This window comes from Citrus clementina, unplaced genomic scaffold (assembly GCF_000493195.1).
Source record: "Citrus clementina cultivar Clemenules unplaced genomic scaffold, Citrus_clementina_v1.0 scaffold_4, whole genome shotgun sequence".
NCBI classification, from domain to species: Eukaryota; Viridiplantae; Streptophyta; class Magnoliopsida; order Sapindales; family Rutaceae; genus Citrus; species Citrus x clementina.
Genome location: NW_006262274.1, coordinates 16768753 through 16790720, shown reverse-complemented (window position 1 = coordinate 16790720; position 21968 = coordinate 16768753). Strand labels below are relative to the sequence as shown.

Below are 21968 nucleotides of genomic sequence, written 5' to 3'. Positions count from 1 at the left end.
ACTTTTGAGAGACTTAAATATAATTTTAAAAAGTTGGTGTTTGATTTTTTTTTAAAACTATTTTTGAAAAAAATTACCTCATCCCATAGCAGAGTTTGAGCAGTAGGGAAGAATAGCTTTTTAAATTTTGATTTTGAAAATGAGTTTTGTACTTAATGCAATTCCATATATATCCTCTCATATGTAAAAATCCAAAATTATCCTTATCCAACTGCGAAATAAAATCATTAAATTTAAAGAGATTATTATTTTTACCAATCATATTGAATTAAAAAATAAAAATAATACAATAAAAATATTTATTTTTGTTATCAACTATTATATACACACAATAAAAAATCATATATATGTGTGTGTGTGTGTGTTGTGTGTGAGACAATAAATTAATAAAAACATTTATTGAACAAAATATCTATTTGAGTCATTTGTATGTATTCTTACAACAGTTTAATAGTAAGATTTACTAAACATATATGATTGTTTTTAAAACTCATAACACCTTAAAAATAAATTTTGCCAAACATTAAACTAATGTTGTACACAACACAACTAATTATAAATGTAGCCAGATGAATATAGAATTGAATTCCAATTACTTTCAATGCAATTTTTTTTTCAATTGATGAGTGATTTTTTTTATTTGCTTAATCAAATTAAATGAATAAACTATTGTTTTTGGAGATAAAATAAAAATAGTAGGACAACTTTCGGAGCTTTTCTTTGTTAGCTTGGTTGTAGATAAACAAGTTGTTTCCCTTTTTTACACCCAGAAAGAAAAAAAATAATCGTTCGAACGTGTTAAATCTCTAAAAGTTCAGCTCTAAATTGCATAAAAACGATAAATTTGCGAGACCTAAAATACCGTTCACGTAAACAAAACGATATTATTAATTATGCAAAATCATTTATTCATGAACAGGATCTCAGCCATGTGATACAAGCCCATTTCATCTTGTACCTATAAAATCTTATATATATATATATATATATGCATATATAAAAATTTGTGGAAGGGTTTACTGAAGGATTGACTAACAGTATGATGAGCTGCCAAATACTATTAGACAAGGAACAAAATTCTGTGCTTCATGAAAATTAAGAAGTAGAATTTTAGAAAGATTCTAACTAGCTCATCATTTTTATCTGTATTCTCAAAACAATCATTTTTGCGAACTCAGTTGTAAATAAATAAAAGGAATAAGAGAATGATCCAACAGATTTACTGATTGGAACTAATTAATAATGATTTTGGCTTAAATGCAAACCGAATGGCTTTGCCTACTCATTGAAGTTCAAGAGAATAAAGAATACGAGAAACTGAACAATACAAATATATACGAACAAAGGATTAAAGTAAATGGGGAAAAGTTGTTACAGTTACAATACAAATCGAAGTCATAATCCAATTATTTATGACAAGAGATCATCCAAGTCCAGCATCAAGCCGAATGAACAGCGCACATCCCCTATTGGTTCTTCAGCATCATCATGAAGTAAGTCTTCCAGAAAAGAATAGTCTTCCTCAATTAACTCAGGTAGTCCATCACTGTCTTCGTGTTGCACCAATGATTCAGGCACCGCCATGGGCACTTCAACAATACTCTCCGAATAACAATGATAATTCTCTCCAGTTTCTCTACCCTGAAGCATGTTGTTCCCGGAGTCAGATTGTTGGTTACATATCATCTGATCAAAATGACTCATCATCATCTCCATGGATGGCCCGTAATAAAATTCTAAGTTTGGAACAGATATCTGCCGACTCTGTTGTTGTTGCATATGATCATCTATAACAGAATGTTGTTCGGTAACACTGCTTGCAAGCCCCATTCCACCAGCTAAGCTCTGCTCACTCATCATGTCAGAACTGCTGCAGCTTACTTCTTGATAATCCATATAGTTCTGTTGTTGATTCTGTTGGTGGGTCAACAGCCTATCCATCTCAATATCTGCTACTTGTTCGGATTGATTGCTGTTGTCTTGAAAATCCTTCAGCTTTCTTTTCTTTGCAGAACCGTACTTCATAATACCATGGCCAGTTGGTTGATTCTTTCGGAGCCTGCAAAGTACATAATTGGTAGCTTGATTCTTGGGCAAATGTAGAGTGTACTCGTGCATGATCCAAGCCCCGTGATCCTCACAACCTTTTTTTTCGTAACGAAACCGCTTCTTGGAGCCGATTTTGATTTTGGATTGGCCGCTTACTATATCTTTACCAGCATCCTCCCCTTGCCAAGTACCGCCGAAAGATCCCACTTTGCGGTCGATTCTGGAACCCTTGGAAGACTTTTTCTTCAACTGGGTAAAGAAATAAAGATCCTCATCAGCATTTAAGTAGGGTCCTCCATGAGAATTCCAAATCTCAGAGGGTTTTTCCTCGTAAAGGTTACAATCCCTGATGAAATACTCAGCAAGAGGGATGAATATTCCCGAAACTTTCTTCTTGAGATAAAGTTCGATGAGTTCTTCATCGGATGGTCTGAATTGGAAGCCATGGGGAAGAAAGGGTCTGTGTTCTTGCATTTTGTTTGAGGAGAAGAGGGTTAATTCAATGGTGGTTGGTTGATTGATGGTTGATGCAGGAAATTTTTTCGGTGAATTATTGAAAACAAAGAACCCAGAAGCCGAGAGAGAAACAAAGATAGAGTCAGAGAATTAGAGAAGAAGTGGTGAGAAGCGCGGGTGTTAAGTTTCCTTATAACATATGGAGGAGTGAAGTGAAGTGAAGTTAAGTGGCTTGGATTACAAGTAACAATTTCCTAAGGCAACTCCGCGAGAAACGCGGGCGAACTTGCGAGTTGGGAAAGAAGTTCTTACATTTAATAACCTTCCTAAATCGGACAAATCCAAGAAGCCGTTGGGATTGAGGTTGACACCAAGTCGGTCTTTAGAAAAAAAAATTTAAAAAAATTCTTTTTTTTTTAATATTTCGTGATTATTAGTAATTTACTTATTATTATTATTAATATGAAAAAATAAAATTAAACTCAGAAGTCCTCTATGAAATCATAAAATGCACAAATGTTAAAATGCGGTTCTTCCTTTGCTAATTGCTAAACCCTAACCCTAACCCTAACCCCCAGTTTGTTTCCACTCGAGATTAGATATTTCGTGTTCTGAGAAGTTCTGTGAGTGGCGTTAGCTAATCATGCTGCTGTGAGATTTGAATTCCCCTGTAATGTAGTGCTGAAATTTCGGTCTTGTGCACGTCTCCAACACTGATCAAGCCCCATCTCCAAAGCCGTGCATTTTCTGCTGTGTGCTGACCTTTTTGTTTTGAGTGGGTTCACTGTCGTTAATTGGAAAGAAATGAAAGTGAAATTTTGGATTTTTTTTTTTGTTTTTTCGGTTTTGCCTTTGTCTGGGCTTTTGACAGAGATTCATTTTGGTCTATGCTTTTTGAATTCTTGATTTGTGTATGATCTGAAATTGTTCAATTTTGGGGCTTATGTTTAAAACCGAAGCACATCTTTATTTGTGACTGCGTGCAGATCATGTGAAAATTGAATAAATTTTTTAAGATTGTGGTACTTCAAATTGTTTTTAAGGATGATGGGGTAGTATACTTACTGAAGTATGCTACATTTCACAAATTTGGAATTGTTTGGTTGTGAAGAAACTGCGAGTAAAAGTAAATAAATGAAAACCTAAAAGAGTAGTGCTGTGGTGATATTTCTTGCTCTATTATTTGACAAGGAGACTCGGGTTATGAGGGCATATCATCCCCCAGTGAGAATGGGGTTATGTGGGCATCATCCCCTAATCACCTTGAGTTGCTTTCCAACGCCATTTCACCATTCAAATTATGCTCTGATTCACCGTGTCTCATAATCTGGCTCTGATATCTTCAACAAACGAGTTATATGTGAGCTGAGGCGACAACTAAAGAGGAGAGATGACTCACCGTGTGTCTCCAAATCTGGCTCTAATATTTATTCTATTCTCTTGACTGTTGATGGTTTGTTTACTTTTCAGCAGGGAAGAATCAATTGTAAGAATTCTTTTACAATTAGCAAACATAATAAGGTTTTGGCTACCTCGTTTCAGCTTCAAGGTAGACCACCCACCACAGCCATTGGATACACTTACTTGAACTTGAAACAATTGTGACAGTGTGTATCCAATGGCTGTGGTGGGTGGTCTACCTTAGAACTGATCCAAGGTAGCCACTGCCACATAACAAACTGAATTTTTTTTTTTGGGTTTAAACAGTAAATAGAGATAAATAAGTTCACATTTTGAGAAATAAATTAAAGATTGTCATTCTATGGGTGAATTGACACCCTCTTGCAAATACATTCATTCATGAACAAAGAAATCAGACATGTGATACAAGTCCACCGCAGATTTTACCTATAAAAATTTCTCAATAAACTGTCAGGTAAAAATATAGCTCAGGCAAAACATAGGTCCAGGAGCACAATAACACTACACAAAGGTTTGACAAAGAAAGGCTAAAATCAGCCAAATAAATGCTAATCCCTAGAGCCATTATGAATTCCTCTGTTGAAACAAGCAATAACAGTCTCAGTAATCACACCCCATGAGATTAAATCCTATAAGCAAAACTTTTAACATTATCATGGCTGTTGCTTTTACAAAACTGAATCTAGGTATGTGTATCAAGAGGACTCCGCTTCAACTTCTTCTGTGCTGCTATCTGCGGTTTCAACTACAGCGGCTTCTCCTTCTGATGGTTGTTCTTCTTTCGGTTTCGCAGGCCCTGGACCAGCCGATACCTTTACCATCGATGGACGTAGGAGCCTATTGCCAAGTTTGAACCCCTTGCGGAATTCTTCAATAATCACACCTTCATCAAATTCTGTGGAATCCTCGCGCATAATTGCTTCGTGAAGCTGTTACATGGAATCTCATCAGAAAATTGTCTTAATCTTATTATCATCCAAGACTTAATAAGGGGCACCTAGTTATTAAACTCATTTGTCACAGCAAACACACAAAAAGAAATGAAGCTTTAATCTAGTTATGCTGATGCTGTAGGTATTCTGCGACATACGGAATGGACCAGAGTTTCATTAATCTACATTGTTTCTTAGCGGCACTCACCGAGTTGGCTCAAATCAATCAAGACTTGGTTCGAGTCAAAAACGTATCCAGGTCTTCACAAAACCTGAACATACTTGATTAAGTATTTGAGAAAATTCATCAAGTACTCGACTGATTTTCAAGCCAACTCGGGGTTTCACCTGCATTAAGCCAGTGATGAACAGGACAATTATTACAATAATTAACTAACAAGTAGCTTCATTCACAAGTACAATTAATCAGCAAGAGATGTTATGTTTATTACGACAATCTCACATATATTCTGCTTCTATGCCTAATAAAAAGTAAAAATGTTGTGGAGAACCTTTGACTATTAGGACAAAAGAAAAAAGAAGGGGTACTCTGGTCTTTCATAAGGTTCATTTCCATGCTTAGACAGTAACAAGAGAAAGTTCCAGAGGAGAATAAAGTAAATATCTTTCGCTTTCACTTTTGGTAAAGAAAGAAATTCTTTCATGTCTACTTAACATATAGCCAGATAACTCACCAATGGATCAAAAGGATTCCCAACCGTCTCCACAGGAACAACACCAAGTGATCCTAGGATTTCCACTAATTGCTTATATATGCTCTGATAGCTGTTGTTTATTTTCTCCTCTCCCTCGGTCTGCACCTTAATTTGAGTTTTAGCTCTCTCAAAATTATCCAAAACTTGCAACAATCTCTCCATGACTTCTCCTTGAGCATTTGTTACCAGTGAAAGGCGTTCCTTCTCCGTTCTCTTACGAAAATTGTCAAAGTCAGCACTGATCCTAAGAATACGAGCCCTCTCAGCTGACAATTCTTCAGACAAGTTAACAACTTTCCTCTCAAGATCAATTTTCTCATCTTCAAAGGATTTTAATAAAGCCTCTATTTCAGCAGCTTTGGTATCGTCATTACTGGCCAAAGCTTCTTTGTATGATTGGAATGTTTCCATAATGAATGAAGTAGGTGCTTCCTCAGCATCTGAGGTGTCATCACTAGTAGCTCCAGAGCTATCATCGTCACTAGTGCCATCTTCAATGCCAACAGCACCATCGGAAGATTCCTGTTACACAAATTTATTAGCAGCAGGAAGCTTGGAATGGACACAATCAAATCTTAAGATCTTCAATAAATCTTGTTTAAAAAAATTTTAAAAAGTTCAAAATGAAACAACAGAACTGGATCATGGCATGAATTATTTTCTCTGAAGTTGCAGCCCAGTCAATTGTGCTGAAGATAGAAATGGCGAATCCAGGCAATAAGAAACTGAATAATTGACGAAAAATAGAGATGTGCATCTGTCAACAGTACCGACAATTGTATTTACGACATAATGTTTTGCAATTAGAGGAGTGTCTAGCAGTATCAACATAAAGAACAACAAATGTGACCTTCAAATTGACCCAAGACACATTGTGTTCATCTGCCCTCCATTGTTAAGAAAATCAGTTGCCCCATGTAGAGCTCTTTATGTATTATAGTGCTTTTTCTTCTTTTAAAGGAATATGAGGCCCTTGTGTGAAGTATGATTATGCATCCAATCCATAACAATTATGAAAAGCTCTTTTGAGAAAAGAAATTGCCAGTGAATTTAAATTCCTAATTAAATGCATACTTTAAAGTAACAAAAGCCCTATGTGTATGATAACATGATTATGATTAATTATCTACTTTTTGCTACATCATTATAAATGAACTTAAAAATTACACAGCTAGTGAAACAGATTGTTAAGCACTATCACAGGAAGGTGGCAAAATATATAGATGAGTGTGTGATGAAAATCTAAGCATGGAAATCATCTTCTTCAACAGTGATTAGGATCATCAAACTTGAGTACCTGACAGAAATACCAGAACTAAAGGAAAAATGATTGAACACTGGAATATGCAGTCAAGGATAAAAGGAAAGAGTTCAAGACGCTGGGAAAGTGCTTCTCATACGAGTAATCAAGATGTTAGCTATATCTTAAATGATCGTAACATAGAATTATTATGGCGCAAATTCCAAACCACGGCACCAGCTAAACTATGACATAGTATCAAGTGGATCAAGTAGTTGCCCTTGATGAAAAGAAAATTTAGATCAAAGTCGCACTTGATAAACAATATGAACAGAGATTTTAAACTGAAAATACATAAGATGGATGACACAGTTTGCTCATACAGCAAATACGGTTTTGATTCACTGCTTTCTCTATAGTCCTCTTACATCATCTTTAACACAACTAGCAAAAATTGTGAGACATCAACTCAACTACTAATAAATTGTTACCTTCAAGACTTCAATACCTAAATCACAGAAGCATTTAATTTGTACTTTGTAAGCCAAGTCCGCTGGAAAAACCCACAATGAATCTGGTTTGCACACCACAGAAAGTTGAACGATTTTGGAAACAAAAAGCCAAGAGAAGTACACCCATCTCCCTTAGTGTCAGATGCTTCTATTGTTCAGAAATAAGCACTCCACCTAATTTTTTTTTTTTCAAATAAGCTTGGTTTTCCCCGCAAGCCAATCATGTTACAATTTTTAAACAGACTTTGGATGACAAACACAATTTTTATGCAACTACTTTTATCACAACATCCTGCTCCAAAATCTTAATTTTGGGTCTAAAGGTGAAAATCTGAGGGTTTGAGAAAGGTCCAACTATTGCACTTTAAATCTAAAAGTTGAGTTTACGTGAACATTTGAGGAGTACAATCCATGGAAGAGAACTAGTTACAAAAATGCTGAAGTTCCTAACTTCAATAAGAAGGCACCAATTCGATGAAAAAGTTATCTTAATATCCCATATTGTAGACCCACTCTCATATATTAATTCCTTACTCTTCTTCTTATCCATCCAAAGAGGGATTATTCTAAAACTAAATTTCCTTATTTCAATTAAATTAACAGCCTCCCATAAATCATGTTAAGTTTAAAACTTCCCCCACACAGAACTTACATTGCAGGTAAAGTGCCACCACATGTTAACCACTTAACCTCTTTCAATGCTACAACTTGCAAGTGAAAGTTATCTAGTTGCTATGAATATATCAAAATAAATCAAATATCATAAGGCTTTATGAATCCCCAAAGCTTGAAAATTTAACTGAAAAAAAGGCCTTTTATTCTTAAAAAACAAAAATTATTAGTAGACATTGAATAAAATACCTCAATTTGGGGTTCCTGAATTTCCTCTTGGGTTTCAGTTTCTCCAGTTGAAGCTAAAGGAGAGAACTTTACGAACCGGAGAGACTGAACACTTACGAACCGGAGAGAATTTGACCGATGATAAAGTCTGCTGGTGCTTATTAGACGTTGTCTGAAGGAAATACAGATGGGTTTCGGAGATTTTAAGGAAATGGGGGCTGCACGTGTGGCGGGAAGAGAAGATGCGTGAAACGGCGGCGTTTTTATGACAGTGGCCATGGATTGGAGGGGCTGAGAGAGAGAGGGGGAGAGATAAGGGCGCAAAGTGGTAAGTGGGTGGAAGTAAAGACTTCAGAGGGGCAATGTGCACAAACTCAAGAGTGGTTGTTGTTATCTCTAAACCGTTGGATGGAATTTCGTTTTTTCAATTGGATGGTGGAGATTTGAGGTGGGAAGAAAGTTCAAGAAAATAGAAGAAATCGATTAGTGGGTCGGGTTTTCCCCGTATTATATGAACCCGGCCCCTTTTCATTCCATTTATTATTTATTATTATTATTTTTGTTTTTAAAAAATATAAGGAATTTTGTCACACTATATTATATATAAAATACAAAATCTGACCAAAAGAACATATTAATCAATAATCAACACAAGTCAATTGGTTATTCACGTCGTCTTACACTCGCAACCACTGCAAACTAATTGGTACCTCTATATATTATTTTTGTATAAGCAGCTTTAAACAGTAATTATGCATGGCAAAAAGATTTGATATGAATTTTAGTCCGATTGACTCTACCTATTTTTTGGGCCTTGACTCAAATTTAAAAATTTCAAATTGGGCTTAGGCTTAAATATAAAGGCTCATTTAAATTCAGGTCAGAGTTCGGGTCTTAATTGGCCCCAACCAACCCTACCCCAAAATTAAAATAAAAAATAATTTTAATTATATAATTTTCATAAGATGTGATTGTAGATTATGCTTATTTTATTATTCACATAATTATATGGTTGAGACCTTAAATAATTTTTATATTTACATTAAATTTTAATATATAAGGGAGGTTATATCCATTTTTTAAATTACTTAAATATTAAAAAAATTATGGAATTCAGGCTTGGATAAAAAGGTCCGACCCGACCGTGACCCGAATCAGTCGGACCTTTTATATCTATGATCCAAGCCCAAGCTCGACCCGACAAATTGTCATCCTTAACAATAATGCATCAATCGAAACCTTCATGGCAATGCTGATCAACCTATGATCATTTATTGACAACATTATACAATGACAATAAAAAATTTAAGAAATTTCGTTTTAGATTATGATATGGTTCTAGGGTTTTAATTAGAGAACTCAAGGGAGAAAAGATTAAAATTTTAAGAATTCAAAGGGGAGAGAGGAAATTAATAAGGGTTGAATTAATTTTATTACTGCTTGCTTAAAAATATAATGACAACTATTTATTTATAATAGTTCAACACAATCCTAATTCTAATCTAATTAGTATCCCAAATTATAATTACAATAAGAAAATCTAATACTAATAGGAAATAAATTTAAATAAACTATTAGTCTTAACATTATCCATCCTTTAAAATGGACTTGGCCGCAGGCCTTTTACCCAATCTCAACAATCAAAATCTTCTAATCCAAATGATGGTCATGCAGCCTTGGAAGATTATTAAAAGGTATATCAGCATTTAAAAGCAATAACTAATGTTGTTTGTAGTGATGCCCTGACTTGAATTGCTCGTCACAATTGAAACAAAGCCCCTTTGAACATCTTTCTACTTGCTCCATTGAGGATAAATGTTTGACACTATTAGACAAGCCAGCGAGAATTAGTCCTACTAAAAAAGGTGCTGGTGGAGTGGTAGTTGACTATAATTGTGGGATTGGACCTTGGATGGTAAGGATTAGGAAGAGTTCTCTTGCATAGTAATTGTCTATTCTTGAAATGTGGCAAGTTCAAAAGTTTGTAAGAAACTAACAAGATTGAACAATTTTACACGAGTTTTGATATTGTCACATAACAGAAAAAAGAAACAACTAATGAAAATATGCCCAATCAAATTGTTAGTTCGATCTATCAATTTTTCAAATTATCATTTATAGTCAAGATCGGTCTTTGTTTGACGTAGTTTGGTAAGACTACTAACTGCAATCATTCTATTATACTGTCCTAAATCAAGTAATCAAAGCTCCTTTAAGTTGCGCCCAACTCATTTCATCTATAATTTGCTCTAGCTGATGAAACCAGGTACAACATCACCATTAAGATAGCCAATAACTAAAAATAATAAGTCAACATATGATAACCCAGTAAGGCAACAATATTGCTCACATAGAAAAATCAATCTCCTTAGATTTTCACCAATGAAAAAGAGGAAAGTCAAGTTGTATATTACAAGCTTGTATGAGAGTACCTCTAATGCGTTTGGCAAGTTCAAGATATGGTTGGTTAGCGATTATTATTCGAGGAGCAAAGCTGGTTGTTTTCCATTATGCAGCTAGCTTAATTACTGAAGGATGACATGCATGAGTTCCTAAAGATCGTTGTTCTGCTTGACTAAGGGTGCATTTGGGAGTCAACTGCTATAACTTTTAAGTTGCAGCTGCTGTAAAGTAAAAGCCTTAGCTTTTAAGCTGCTAATCTACCAAAGTCCAACTGTAAGGTGTAACCAAACACCTTGGCAACTGGGTTTTGGCAATCCAGCTATCTCATATCACTCCCAAACGCACTCTAAGACTGTAACATTTTCATCGACGGCTGTAATTTTGTTATTAAACTGTAGAGACAACAACTCAACTTTGTCTTCAAGCTCCTTAACAGTCATGATGCCTAAATTAAAAAATTCTCTAGAAAATTCATATTTGGTTAACTCACAAAAAACAAGATAATTGGTGGAATAAACTTGATTTAAAGCAAATTAATTGACTTACGAAAAGCCAAATCAAAAGTCAAGGAGTATTGCCAAAAGTTTTCTTTTGCAAAATTGGTTGGCGGAAGGATATGCTCTGATACTAGTTGATAGGATTCTAGGATTTTGATTAGAGAATTCAAGAAATAAAAGATAAAGAATTTAATAATTCAAAAAGGGCGAGAGAGAAATTAACGAGGATTGAAATTAATTTTATTATTGCTTGTTTAAAAAAATGATGAGAACCACTTATTTGTAACAACTCAATACAATCATAATTCTAATCCAATTAGTACCCAAAATTATAATTGCAATAATAAAACCTAATCCTAATAAAAAATAAATTAAAATACTAGCCCTAACAGATTTTTTGGCAAATGAAAACTTACACAACGTTCATATATCCAGCAACAAGAATTTTAACTTTATCAAATTTGTCTTGGACAATCGACGACCAACAATGAACTACGACATTGAGTGCAAAACGACAGCGGATGATTGGAGATATTGTCATCTATGCGATGACTTTAAGTCATGCAATAAACACACCAATTTATTATCTAACAATTTAAAGTTAAGTAATGTTAATCATCCTAAAATTCATTATTGATGTATAATCAAAACAATAATTTTGATATTTTAGTATAATAATACAATGAACTATTTTAATAACGCGAAATGGCCATCACCTTAATAAATACCACTTCGTTTATACAGAAATTATTATATAGAGATTTAAAGAGACCTTAACCCTCCATATGTCATAAAATTTTTAAAGATTTAGATTTAATGTCAATTAATATAATTTGTGTGTTGAATTTTTACAAAATTGTAATCGATAGTTGCTGAGTAAAATATATTTGTAAACAACTCTTAATTATATATTATTATAATGCTACTATGGTTTTGCAACTAAGTTGCATAACATTTGTAAAATGTATCTTTCATAAGGAAGATACTTAAATCACATCTTGAGCACTGAGCAACAATTGTTAGCAAAAAATACTCTTTTTTGACCCATGTATACATCATATAAGTACGATGGATTTTATTTTTTTCCAAAGAACACTGAGGAATGCAAATTTAGAAACAATAATTTTTTTGTTAATTTCAATCTTATTCGAAAGTAATAAAAAAAAACAAAAAAATTGAATGGAGAATCTAATGATGATGTTAACAAAAAAATTAGATAAATTAAATACTTGGAGTGTGTCTAATCATATGTAGTAAAGAATATGCCAAACTTATCTTTCAATTTGTTAATTGTTTTATTTATTATTATTATTTCTTTTTTCAGTTTGTTAATAACTGCCGTGCTACTGTATTTTTCAATTAGTGATGCAATCACCAGAGCTGAAAAAAAATTAAAAAAAAGTTACAAAATGTTGGATAAATCAGACAATTATTGAACAGAATTCTGTCACACCAATTTTGTTATTTCCATAGAAAACGAAATTATTCTTATTGGCCAAAATTAGAGATGTTCAATGGGTTGGACGGCTCGTGGCACGGTACAGGCACGACACATGTCTGTATAATACAACACAACATGAGCACATTTTTATAGGGCAAGTTGCAAGGTATGGCACGGCACGCATGTAGGCTAAACTAAGCTGGGTTGAAAATTTTAGGCGCGTGAGACTTCAGAGTATAACACGATTATAAATAGACTAAAGCTAGACACGTGAAAATTCTCACAATAAGCATGTTTTACTTTTTAATAAAAGTAAATTTAAGATTTTATGATTTTACAATCTTTTAGTATATTTTATTAGCGTAAGGTCTTTAAATTCATTTAATTCTTAGTTTAAAAAAACTCTAATTTTTTATGTTCATAATTTATTAAATGAATAGATATATCATGATTTTAATAAATAAAATTATAAATATCATGATTGTATAAAATGTATGTATTAATATTATTATGAATTATGATCTATGATTCTATATAAGTCTAAGTTAACAATTAAATTAACCCTTAAGAAAAATTATTATTATTCTTGTCGTTGTTATTGTTAAATATTAAAAAAGAATTCTAATACACTGTGATTTAATTTATTTAGTATTATATTCTCTTATTATTATTAGTTTATTATTTTTTAATATGGACTTGAGTTTTGAACTTTTAATGTATTAAATTTGAGTAAAGATAGATGACCCAAAAAATATATAGACTAGAAAAAAAATCCAACTTGCTATGTTCTCTTAAAAAAAAAAAAGCTTCTTGTGCTTTTTCTTAAGCACGACCCACATCACGACACACAGAGCACATGTGGGCACGACATGCTTGGTGTCGGGCCTAGGCCTAAAAAAAAAATTAAGCATGACACTAAGGGCTCGTTTGATATGCCGGATTGGATTGGATTGTATTAGATTGTATTGAATAAGATAGGATTGAGCCACTTGAGCTTTAGCTCAGTTGTGAACCATTACCCTTAAAGTTAAGTATGACTTTGAGGGTAATGGTTCGAGTCCCCATGAACTCAAAAAATCTCCTTCAATTAAGTTTAATTGTGTGGAGATATTTGTAAAGTCTTTCTCCCTTACGGAATATGAATGGAGTAAAGGTACCCCTCCTCAGTGAGAGTTATTTGTCTGAGCATGCACTTAATCTAATTAAATATAATAACGTAAGTTTCAATTATATATCTAATTATAAATATTAATGTATTGATATGTTGTCATAACAGTTGTAAATATTTATAAATATCTGTGTAATACAGTAACTTGATGCTTAATCAGTCCAAAAAAAAAGAAGATAGGATTGGATTTGATAATACTGGATTATATATAATATTATGTTGTATTTGGTGCAATATTGGATTGGACTATAAATAATCATGTTTTATATTATAATATTACAATTTACAAGTTATTATTATTATTATTAATATTATTATAAACTAAAATTTTGTATTATTAATTATACAAATCAAACTCAATGACATTAATGAAATATAAATCATAATTTAAATAAATTTTATTTGGTTAAATATATATGATATTTATATTATTTTTATTTCAATAACCTATTTTTTATTAAAAAAAATTAACTTTTTGAATATTAATTTAATAGTTAATTTATAATGTAAATTTGAAATTATAAAAATATTTAATAAATAAATTAATTAAAATAGAATTTTAATTTAATATGAAATTAATAATGATTTTTAGTATAATTTATTTTTACATTATTAAAATCAATATTTTTTATTACATTTATCACATATTACTATAATTTTAATATTTATAAATTATTATATTTAATTGAGTTATCAATATAATCTAATACTAACTAATTTCATAGTCTCCGTTGAGATAATTTTTTTTACAAAATTGAGATTAGCATGTGGACCCAAAATAACTAAATTCTAATACTCTTAACAGCACCAAACATGAGAAAAAAATAAAATTTAAAAAAAATAGTCCAATCCTTACTTTTAATTCTCCAAGTATATAGTAGACGACACGTCAAGGTCCGAACACGAATCCGAATGAACCTTTCTTTGACAGTGCTGACCCGGCCCATTGGCTTTCTTGACCTAAAACAACCTTTGGCTCCTGGAAGAAGAAAACACTTATGAAAAGGGCAGTCATAACGTCCATAAAAGGAGAGAGAGAAAAAAAAAAGAATATTTTGAAAAATATAATAATTATAAAAAAAGATTGAGTTTTAAATTCAAAAACGAAAGGCACAGAGCGTTTTTGTCCCCAATCGAGCTGATTTGATTATTCCAGTTCCTCAACAAAAATTCAAAAACCCTAAAAGAAACCCTTTTCATTTTTGATCGTAATTGCATCGAAGCGGCCGAGTAAAACCGTTAAAAAATCAAAAATTTGAAACTGGGTTGTTTTTTTTTTGCGAGGAAAAGATCAAAATTGAGTTGGGTTTTGAAGGGATAGGGTTTTTTTTTTTTTAAAAAAAAATTGTTTGAATTTTTGTTGAGAAATGGGAAGTAGAAAAGAAGAAGAGAGGAATGAGAAGATAATCAGAGGGCTCATGAAGTTGCCACCAAATCGACGCTGTATTAACTGCAACAGCTTGGTATTTTTTATTGCTCAGTGATGTTGAATCTTTATTGTCAAGAGTTTTGGGGATTTTGTTGACTCATTGATGATTTTTTTTAATTGATGAATTATAATTCAATCATTTGAGCTTTTAAAGAACTTTGTTTTACGGGGAAGTATTTGATAATTGGATGTTTGATTTTATTTTGTAGGGTCCTCAATATGTTTGTACCAACTTCTGGACTTTTGTTTGCATGACTTGCAGTGGAATACAGTGAGTAGTTTTATTTTTATATTTTGTTGTTTCATTGTGTTATTAATTGGGACACTAAACTAAAATGACAAATTTGATTTATTATTCTTAATTTCTAAATAGGAAAGAAATTATAGATTTATTAATTGGTGCACACATGTAGTTTGGTTCATCTTGTTTTCTAATTTTACTTTGGTCTACATAGAAGTGAAAATTGGAGTAGGATCAGAGGAGGGACATTGACTAACATCATTGGTGCCCTGTATAGACAATTAAATTGATCCTTTGAAAACTTTATTTTCTTACTTGTACGTATCCATGTTTATTTTGTGTAATACAGTCGTGAGTTTACTCATCGTGTGAAGTCTGTATCCATGTCTAAGTTTACCTCCCAAGAAGTTGAAGCACTTCAAAATGGTGGTAATCAGGTACCAATGGTCAATATTCTTTCTCTTTGGCAAAAATGAGGTGCTTATTATTCTGCTCACAAGATGTTCATTCTTTCCAGCGTGCAAGGGAAATATATCTAAAGGATTGGGACTTCCAAAGGCAAAGATTGCCTGATAATAGGTAGAAGCGGATAACTCATCTGTTGCTTAATAAGGCATTTGAATTGGCCATCTTGGAATTTTTCTAACTTCGATCTTCTTACAGCAATGTTAACAAGGTCCGAGATTTCATCAAGAATGTATATGTTGATAGAAGATATGCTGGAGGAAAGACCTGTGACAAGCCTCCAAAAGATACACAGGCAACAACATCTTAAACCAACGTCTACTATGACTAAAAACTGCTCTGATAGTAAATTTGACACTCTTGAGAGTTTATTTATTTATTGTTTTTGGTGATCATGAAGTGAACAAATTGTAAAGATGTGGAAAACTTGTTTGAATTGAAAAGATTTTACTTAGCAGTCTTCTTAATGCATTAAGTTGATCTTCTTTCTTTTTGGGGGAAAAAAAAATCGAAATGTATTGTTTTCTGAGCTCTATGGATGTTTCAAAGAGACTTTTTCTGAAACAGAATCAGACAGGCGTTAATCATTTGTACCTTTCAAAATATCACACTTCTGCCTATAAAATTGTAACATGTGGTATTCATACATAAATTTTACAGGGCCTAGGCAGTCATTTAGATGAGTCAAGACGTGCCAGTTCTTATCATTCTTATTCTCAGAGTCCACCTTATGACTATCAATATGAAGACCGGCGTTACGGAAAACTTGGTGCTGTGCTTACTAGGAAACCAGGTTCAGATCGAGGCCACTACGTTGGGAAGATCTCTAGTCTTGTCCACAGTCCTGGTCGCATGAGTGAACAAATGTTTGAGGACAGGTTTGCAAATGAAGGCTCATGTTCTAGGATTTCTGACTACTCTGTGTCTAGTGGAGGTGATCCCTTCAGATCTGGTGCACAGTCTCCCAACTGTGAGAAGGATGCTGGATTCAACAGCCCACCTGTTCAGCCTTCAAGGGATGTGTCATCTTTGAAGGCAAACTTCAAGAGAGATGTAGATGGGATTCCACATCCAAAGGTCATTTATCTTTCAACTGTTTCCGTTAGTGGCAAAATGTGGGTTTCCAAAATTTCATTCAGATTCAAGTTGTTTTCAGTTGAAAGTGTTAATATTATTGGAGCTCTATTGAGCATGCTAAATTCTTTAGTTCCGTTTGTTTGTTTTAAATTTTTTATTTTGGTCTATCTGTTTTTAATCTTGATCTGTTTATTTTTTAATTCTTTCAAAGTAGTCCGTTTGTTTTAAATTATATAACTTAGTCTGCTTTCAAGTAAATTGTGTGATTGAATCTGTTTTTGAGTAGATATCAATGGATTATTCTTTCCTACAGTTTCGGGCATATATTCATTGTGCATTTTTTTTCTGTCTGCAAATGGTCCATCCTCCTTTTTTCCCCGCCCTTTTGGTTTCTAAATGGTTGACTGTTCGTTCTGTCCAGAGAACCACATCCTTGGGAAGCATGGGATCATTTGATAGCAACTCTGTATCTCTTAAGTCATGTAATTCAGGTGGCTTAACAGATGTCTCTGAGCATGACCAAGTTGCTGGAGCCCCCCTGGACAAAATTTCTACTTTCCCACAATCTCATGGTTGTGTGAATTATGGTAGCTTGGACCTTTTTGAGGCTCCAGTTGTACCAGAAACAGTTCCCTTTACTGCACCACCAATTGATTTGTTTCAGCTACCAGAAACATCAGCAGCTTCTGTAAATATGTCTGAAATGTCCCAAGCATCTTCAGTTCCATCTACTAATACATATCAACCTGCCCAAACTTCTTCGCCTTCATCTTTGAACTTCTTTCAGATTACTGAGCAGCCATCCACTGCAATCCTGAATAGAAACCCGCAGGAGTTATCTATCCCTAAAAATGAAGGATGGGCAACATTTGATACTCCTCCGTCTGCAGCATCAATTCCAGGAACTGAAAGTCTTTCTCATGCTATGGTGCCTGCTAATGAAGGTTCTTCGGTGAAATCTGACCAATTTCCATCCTCCAATACAAGCATGCAGTGGCCAGCATTTCAAAATTCTGGTGCTAACGGACCATCTCCATCATCTGATCCATGGTCTGGTAATTTGCACATTGTTCAGGCTCCTGCTGTTGCAACTAGTGCGCAGGTAGTAGCTGCAGCATCTGATCCATGGCCTGGAAATTTGCACAATGGTGAAGCCCCTGCAATTGCAACAAACATGCAGGTAGGCTTTCTCTCTTTTCCCAAATGCCTTTACAAAATGGTTTTTGGAAGAATCAAATGGATAGTGCTTAATGGACTGCGAGTTTCAGTTCTGCTACTATGCTGGTTTTGATATTCTTTAGAAATATGTGGGATGATAAGCAGTCAATCAAAGCCTGAATTGGTTGTAATAAAGTTTATCCATTGCTTTTGAACAGTCATGGAATGCTTTTGATGATTTCACCAGCCATCTTCCCTCGGAGGGTTTTAAGCCAAATAGTGAACCCCATGTAGATGCGTACATGCCTTCACCAACTCCAGATCAGTATTTGGCAATAGTTTCCCAGGTTGCTGCATCAACAACATGATTTTTTTGAAGGCCTCTGTTGTCTCTGAGTTTTCTTCCCCCCTTTTTTTTTTGTAATTGGTTTTCCATCAATTACTTTTCCTCAATTTATTCTTGCTTTGTTGTTAGCAGGAGACTAATGATGATGGAAATCCGAGGGTTGCCTCCCATGATGGACCCCCCAACATGACGGTACCATCTCAGGCTGACATGGGCCCATCTTATAACCCATCAATGTTTCCTCTAAAGGTTTGTGTTAAATTTTTCTGTATGTTTTAGCTTCTTTATTCTTGCTGAATTATCGTGCATGTGTCTAATCTTGCATTTTTATTTTGGGTCTAGGGACAGATGCGGACACATGCAACTGAACAGAAGTCAACAAATCCATTTGATTTTCCTTGTGATTCTGATTTGGAGCAGAATAATATGGTATGGCCTAGATTTTTAATTTGTTAACAAAATATTGACACTGCGGTAGTAGCACTACCCAATAATTTAACGTAATTTGTTCTGGAAGTGATCTTTCTTCTTTAGTTCTTAGTCATGTTGCCATCTCTCTGTAAGTATTGCTTCTTATACTTGTATAATAACAAATTGATGATTATATTTCTACTTAAAGCAATGGCATCATTAATTTACATGACTTGCTTGTTTGTTTATTGGGCAGGTTGGTGTAATATTTCCTCAATTTTTTTTTTAAATGGAGCTATAACATATATGGTCTTTACCTAACTTTGCTCAAGCATTCATGTTTGAAAAGGCACTGCATTTTTTCATTTACATTAGGTTTTTCTATGCTATGAATATTGCTTCTACTTAGTTGAAAAAAAAAAAATTGGAATATTGCTTCTACTCTTTTCTTTTTTCCCTTTTCTTGGTGGATAAGATGTTTGCATATTTAAGAATTGAGTTGATTCTGGATGATATGGATTCTGTATGTCTTGCTGTAAAAATAACAAATCAGTCGCTTGCTGAGGAGAAGCAAGCTGGTCAAAATATCCATTTGCAGTTTGTCTAATTGCTTGCAGGGGAAGGGAATAGTAAATTTTGGATTTGTTGTTCCTGATTTCATTTGGTTGAACATCATAATATGCAGTTCTTGGACATGAGCTCTCTGCAAGCTGCACTTCCAAATGCAGAGTTGCCATCCCCCTTCCTTGGTGGTGCAACTCAATCATGGTTTCCTCAAAATCCAGTGAGTCCTTTTGTCCAGGCAGCAGCCCAAGGTAAATGTTCTGCGACTGTTGCGATGGAAATTTGACAGTAACATTTAGAACTGTTGTTATTAGAACTGTGTTTGCTAATGGTAGTTTACACAGCATATTATTGGATAATGTGAGACTGTGTAGACATCTTAATATCTTCAACAAGTCTTTTTGCATTCGTCTTCCCAATGATTTTTTTTTATGGTTTTTTTTGTAGGTGGCTTAGCGTACATGTCAGGACAATCACCATCAGCACAATTAGCGTAAGTCACTTTGCTGCTCTTGTTATGCTTTTGCAGGTTGTTGCAACCAATTTTTCTCGCCTTCATTTGCATCAGCTTTCTAAAAACGCTATTCATAATCCTTATGCTCAAAATGCACAACAGTAGAGTCATGAGTAACCGGTTCTTCTTCTTCATCTTCTCTCTAGCTCAACATTTTGCCAGACAAGGAACCTCTATCACTTGATGTTTATGCAATTGCCACAAAACATTAAATCTATTTTTGCATTATGACATAAAACATGCCATGCAACTGTTTCTTAAAACTGAAATATTTTGTTTTCCCTTCTTTTTATTGCAGGAATATTCCTACACAAGAACCTGTTGCTTCAGTTGGAGGAAATCCTTTCGCATAATATTTTCCTGGCAGGAATGCTGTTTTCGTACTTCTCTGTTGGTAGTTGGAGTTTCCTAGTGACTAATTGTAGTGTCTTTCTGTATCCCAGAATGAAAAAAGTTATTTAAATTATTATTTTTGTATTCTTTGCCAAAATAAAATCTTGATGTGAATAACTTCCCACTAAATTTTCAAGTATATCATATATATATGTATTTGTTTTATGTCATTAGAACTGGTGGTATGCTAGCGAATGTAGCTGCAGGGGTTGAATTTGTAAGGTCCTTTCGATTGGACCTACGATGTGAATACATTTCTGGTCATTATTGTCATTATTATTATTACATTTCAACCAGTCCACTACTATAATTGTTGCCAAAGTGTTGGTCTGCTTTTTGTTTTTTTTTTCCCCCTTTGAATCCTTCATCATTTTATTTTTCGGTTGATCTTATATGTGAAATCTTGCTACAATTCGCCCTGCGCATAAGTTTCATTAAATCTAAACGAAGCCAAGATGACTAGGAATTTGCGAAGTCATTTGTGGGTGGTTGGTAATTAATTAGGTATTTGGTATATTTATTTGGAGTGATATTATAAGTTATGATAATATTTTGCTCACATTTGTTAACTATGCTAGATTTAACCATATGCCATTGGATTGAATTAAGTGCCATAAATTTTTGTGTGAAAATATGAGGTCTGGATTTCAAACACCGCTTATTGTGGAGATATTTACACAGCAAATGATGTTAATTGACATATCATCATTTGAATGAGAAATTTTTGTTATTTGTTTTTTTTTTTTTGGATAGATAAAAAGGAGAGAAGAAAAACAAAAGGGGTGTCTGAACAACAATTACCCTTATATAATAAAAAGAGTAATGATACAGCCACAAACTCTTGTACAAACTTATTTTGTACAAACTGATGTGGCATTAATTCGTGGGAAGAACGAAAATATAAATTAATAAAAATAAATCATGTGGGCCAAGTGATATTTAATTCAACCAATCTTATCATGCCACGTCAGTTTGTACAAAATAAGTTTGTACAAGAGTTTGTGGCTGTATCATTACTCTAATAAAAATGGCAAAATCATTGGCTTCACTAACGATCTGAGAGAAATCGACCGTCTTCTCTTTGAGAGCAAAGCCTCATTCTCAAAATAATGAGATGAGTATTATATTGTTTTGCTATTTGTTATTAGCATGCGATGATCAAATATTTGTAGAGTGAAGAGAAAAGCTAATAGTAAATAATTAAATCATTGGAAAAATGCACTCACTTTTAGCTAGTGTTTTTACTTCGCATCAAGTACCAACCACAGTTACCAATAGACCTTTGGTGGAGAAATCTTACACTTATAATGTTGAGTACTTATAATGTTTAAATGTAAGGGTTCAAACCTCTATGAGATCTTTATGGAGTTTAGTTTCAATATTCGTTCATTTATCTAATTGAGTGGAGACTTTTTTTCCCTTACGAAATGTGAGTAGAGTAGGCATTCCTCAAATATTAGAGAGGGTTTAAAATATCTAAACAAATGTTTCGGTGTATAAATGTATGGCGGTGGTCCTAGTTGTATAATATGATTGTAAATACTAATTGTAATATCTGATATAATATCAATATGCAATCCCAATAGTAAAGATGAGAGGATGGATCAATTGAAATTGCGGTCATGCCCTTGTCAAAATAACTTACTTGAAGGATCCAATAAACATCATTGCTCTGATATCATAAACGTAAATTA

At 33.6% G+C, this 21968-nt stretch overlaps 3 protein-coding genes across 7 annotated transcripts; 1 reads left to right on the top strand and 2 right to left on the bottom strand.

Moving 5' to 3' along the window:
• Positions 1 to 1410: 1410 nt before the first annotated feature.
• LOC18045447 (NAC domain-containing protein 19) lies at positions 1411 to 2523 on the bottom strand. Its single transcript, XM_006437208.1, has one exon. The coding sequence runs from the start codon at positions 2521 to 2523 to the stop codon at positions 1411 to 1413; it is 1113 nt and encodes a 370-aa protein (XP_006437271.1).
• A 1802-nt stretch (positions 2524 to 4325) lies between these two features.
• LOC18045446 (protein GrpE) lies at positions 4326 to 8536 on the bottom strand. 2 transcript variants are annotated; one of them, XM_024186697.1, is made up of 3 exons: positions 8189 to 8535; positions 5555 to 6097; positions 4326 to 4856 (listed from the first exon to the last, which is right to left on the bottom strand). In XM_024186697.1, exons 1-3 carry the CDS (start codon positions 8444 to 8446, stop codon positions 4623 to 4625), a joined length of 1035 nt encoding a protein of 344 aa, XP_024042465.1. In that variant the 5' UTR covers positions 8447 to 8535; the 3' UTR covers positions 4326 to 4622. The 2 variants fall into 2 exon arrangements, with proteins under 2 accessions (XP_024042465.1, XP_024042466.1); XM_024186698.1 differs by lacking the exon at positions 4326 to 4856 and adding an exon at positions 5078 to 5207 and having other exon boundaries at positions 8189 to 8536.
• Positions 8537 to 14671: 6135 nt separating this feature from the next.
• On the top strand, positions 14672 to 20444 carry LOC18045445 (probable ADP-ribosylation factor GTPase-activating protein AGD14). 4 transcript variants are annotated; one of them, XM_006437205.2, is made up of 13 exons: positions 14672 to 15139; positions 15315 to 15376; positions 15696 to 15783; positions 15864 to 15925; positions 16010 to 16106; positions 16472 to 16888; positions 17310 to 18068; positions 18265 to 18393; positions 18525 to 18641; positions 18735 to 18821; positions 19489 to 19618; positions 19815 to 19860; positions 20180 to 20444. In XM_006437205.2, exons 1-13 carry the CDS (start codon positions 15044 to 15046, stop codon positions 20232 to 20234), a joined length of 2145 nt encoding a protein of 714 aa, XP_006437268.1. In that variant the 5' UTR covers positions 14672 to 15043; the 3' UTR covers positions 20235 to 20444. The 4 variants fall into 4 exon arrangements, with proteins under 4 accessions (XP_006437268.1, XP_024041527.1, XP_024041526.1 ...); XM_024185759.1 differs by having other exon boundaries at positions 18522 to 18641; positions 18741 to 18821; XM_024185758.1 differs by having other exon boundaries at positions 18522 to 18641.
• The last annotated feature ends 1524 nt before the right edge of the window (positions 20445 to 21968 follow it).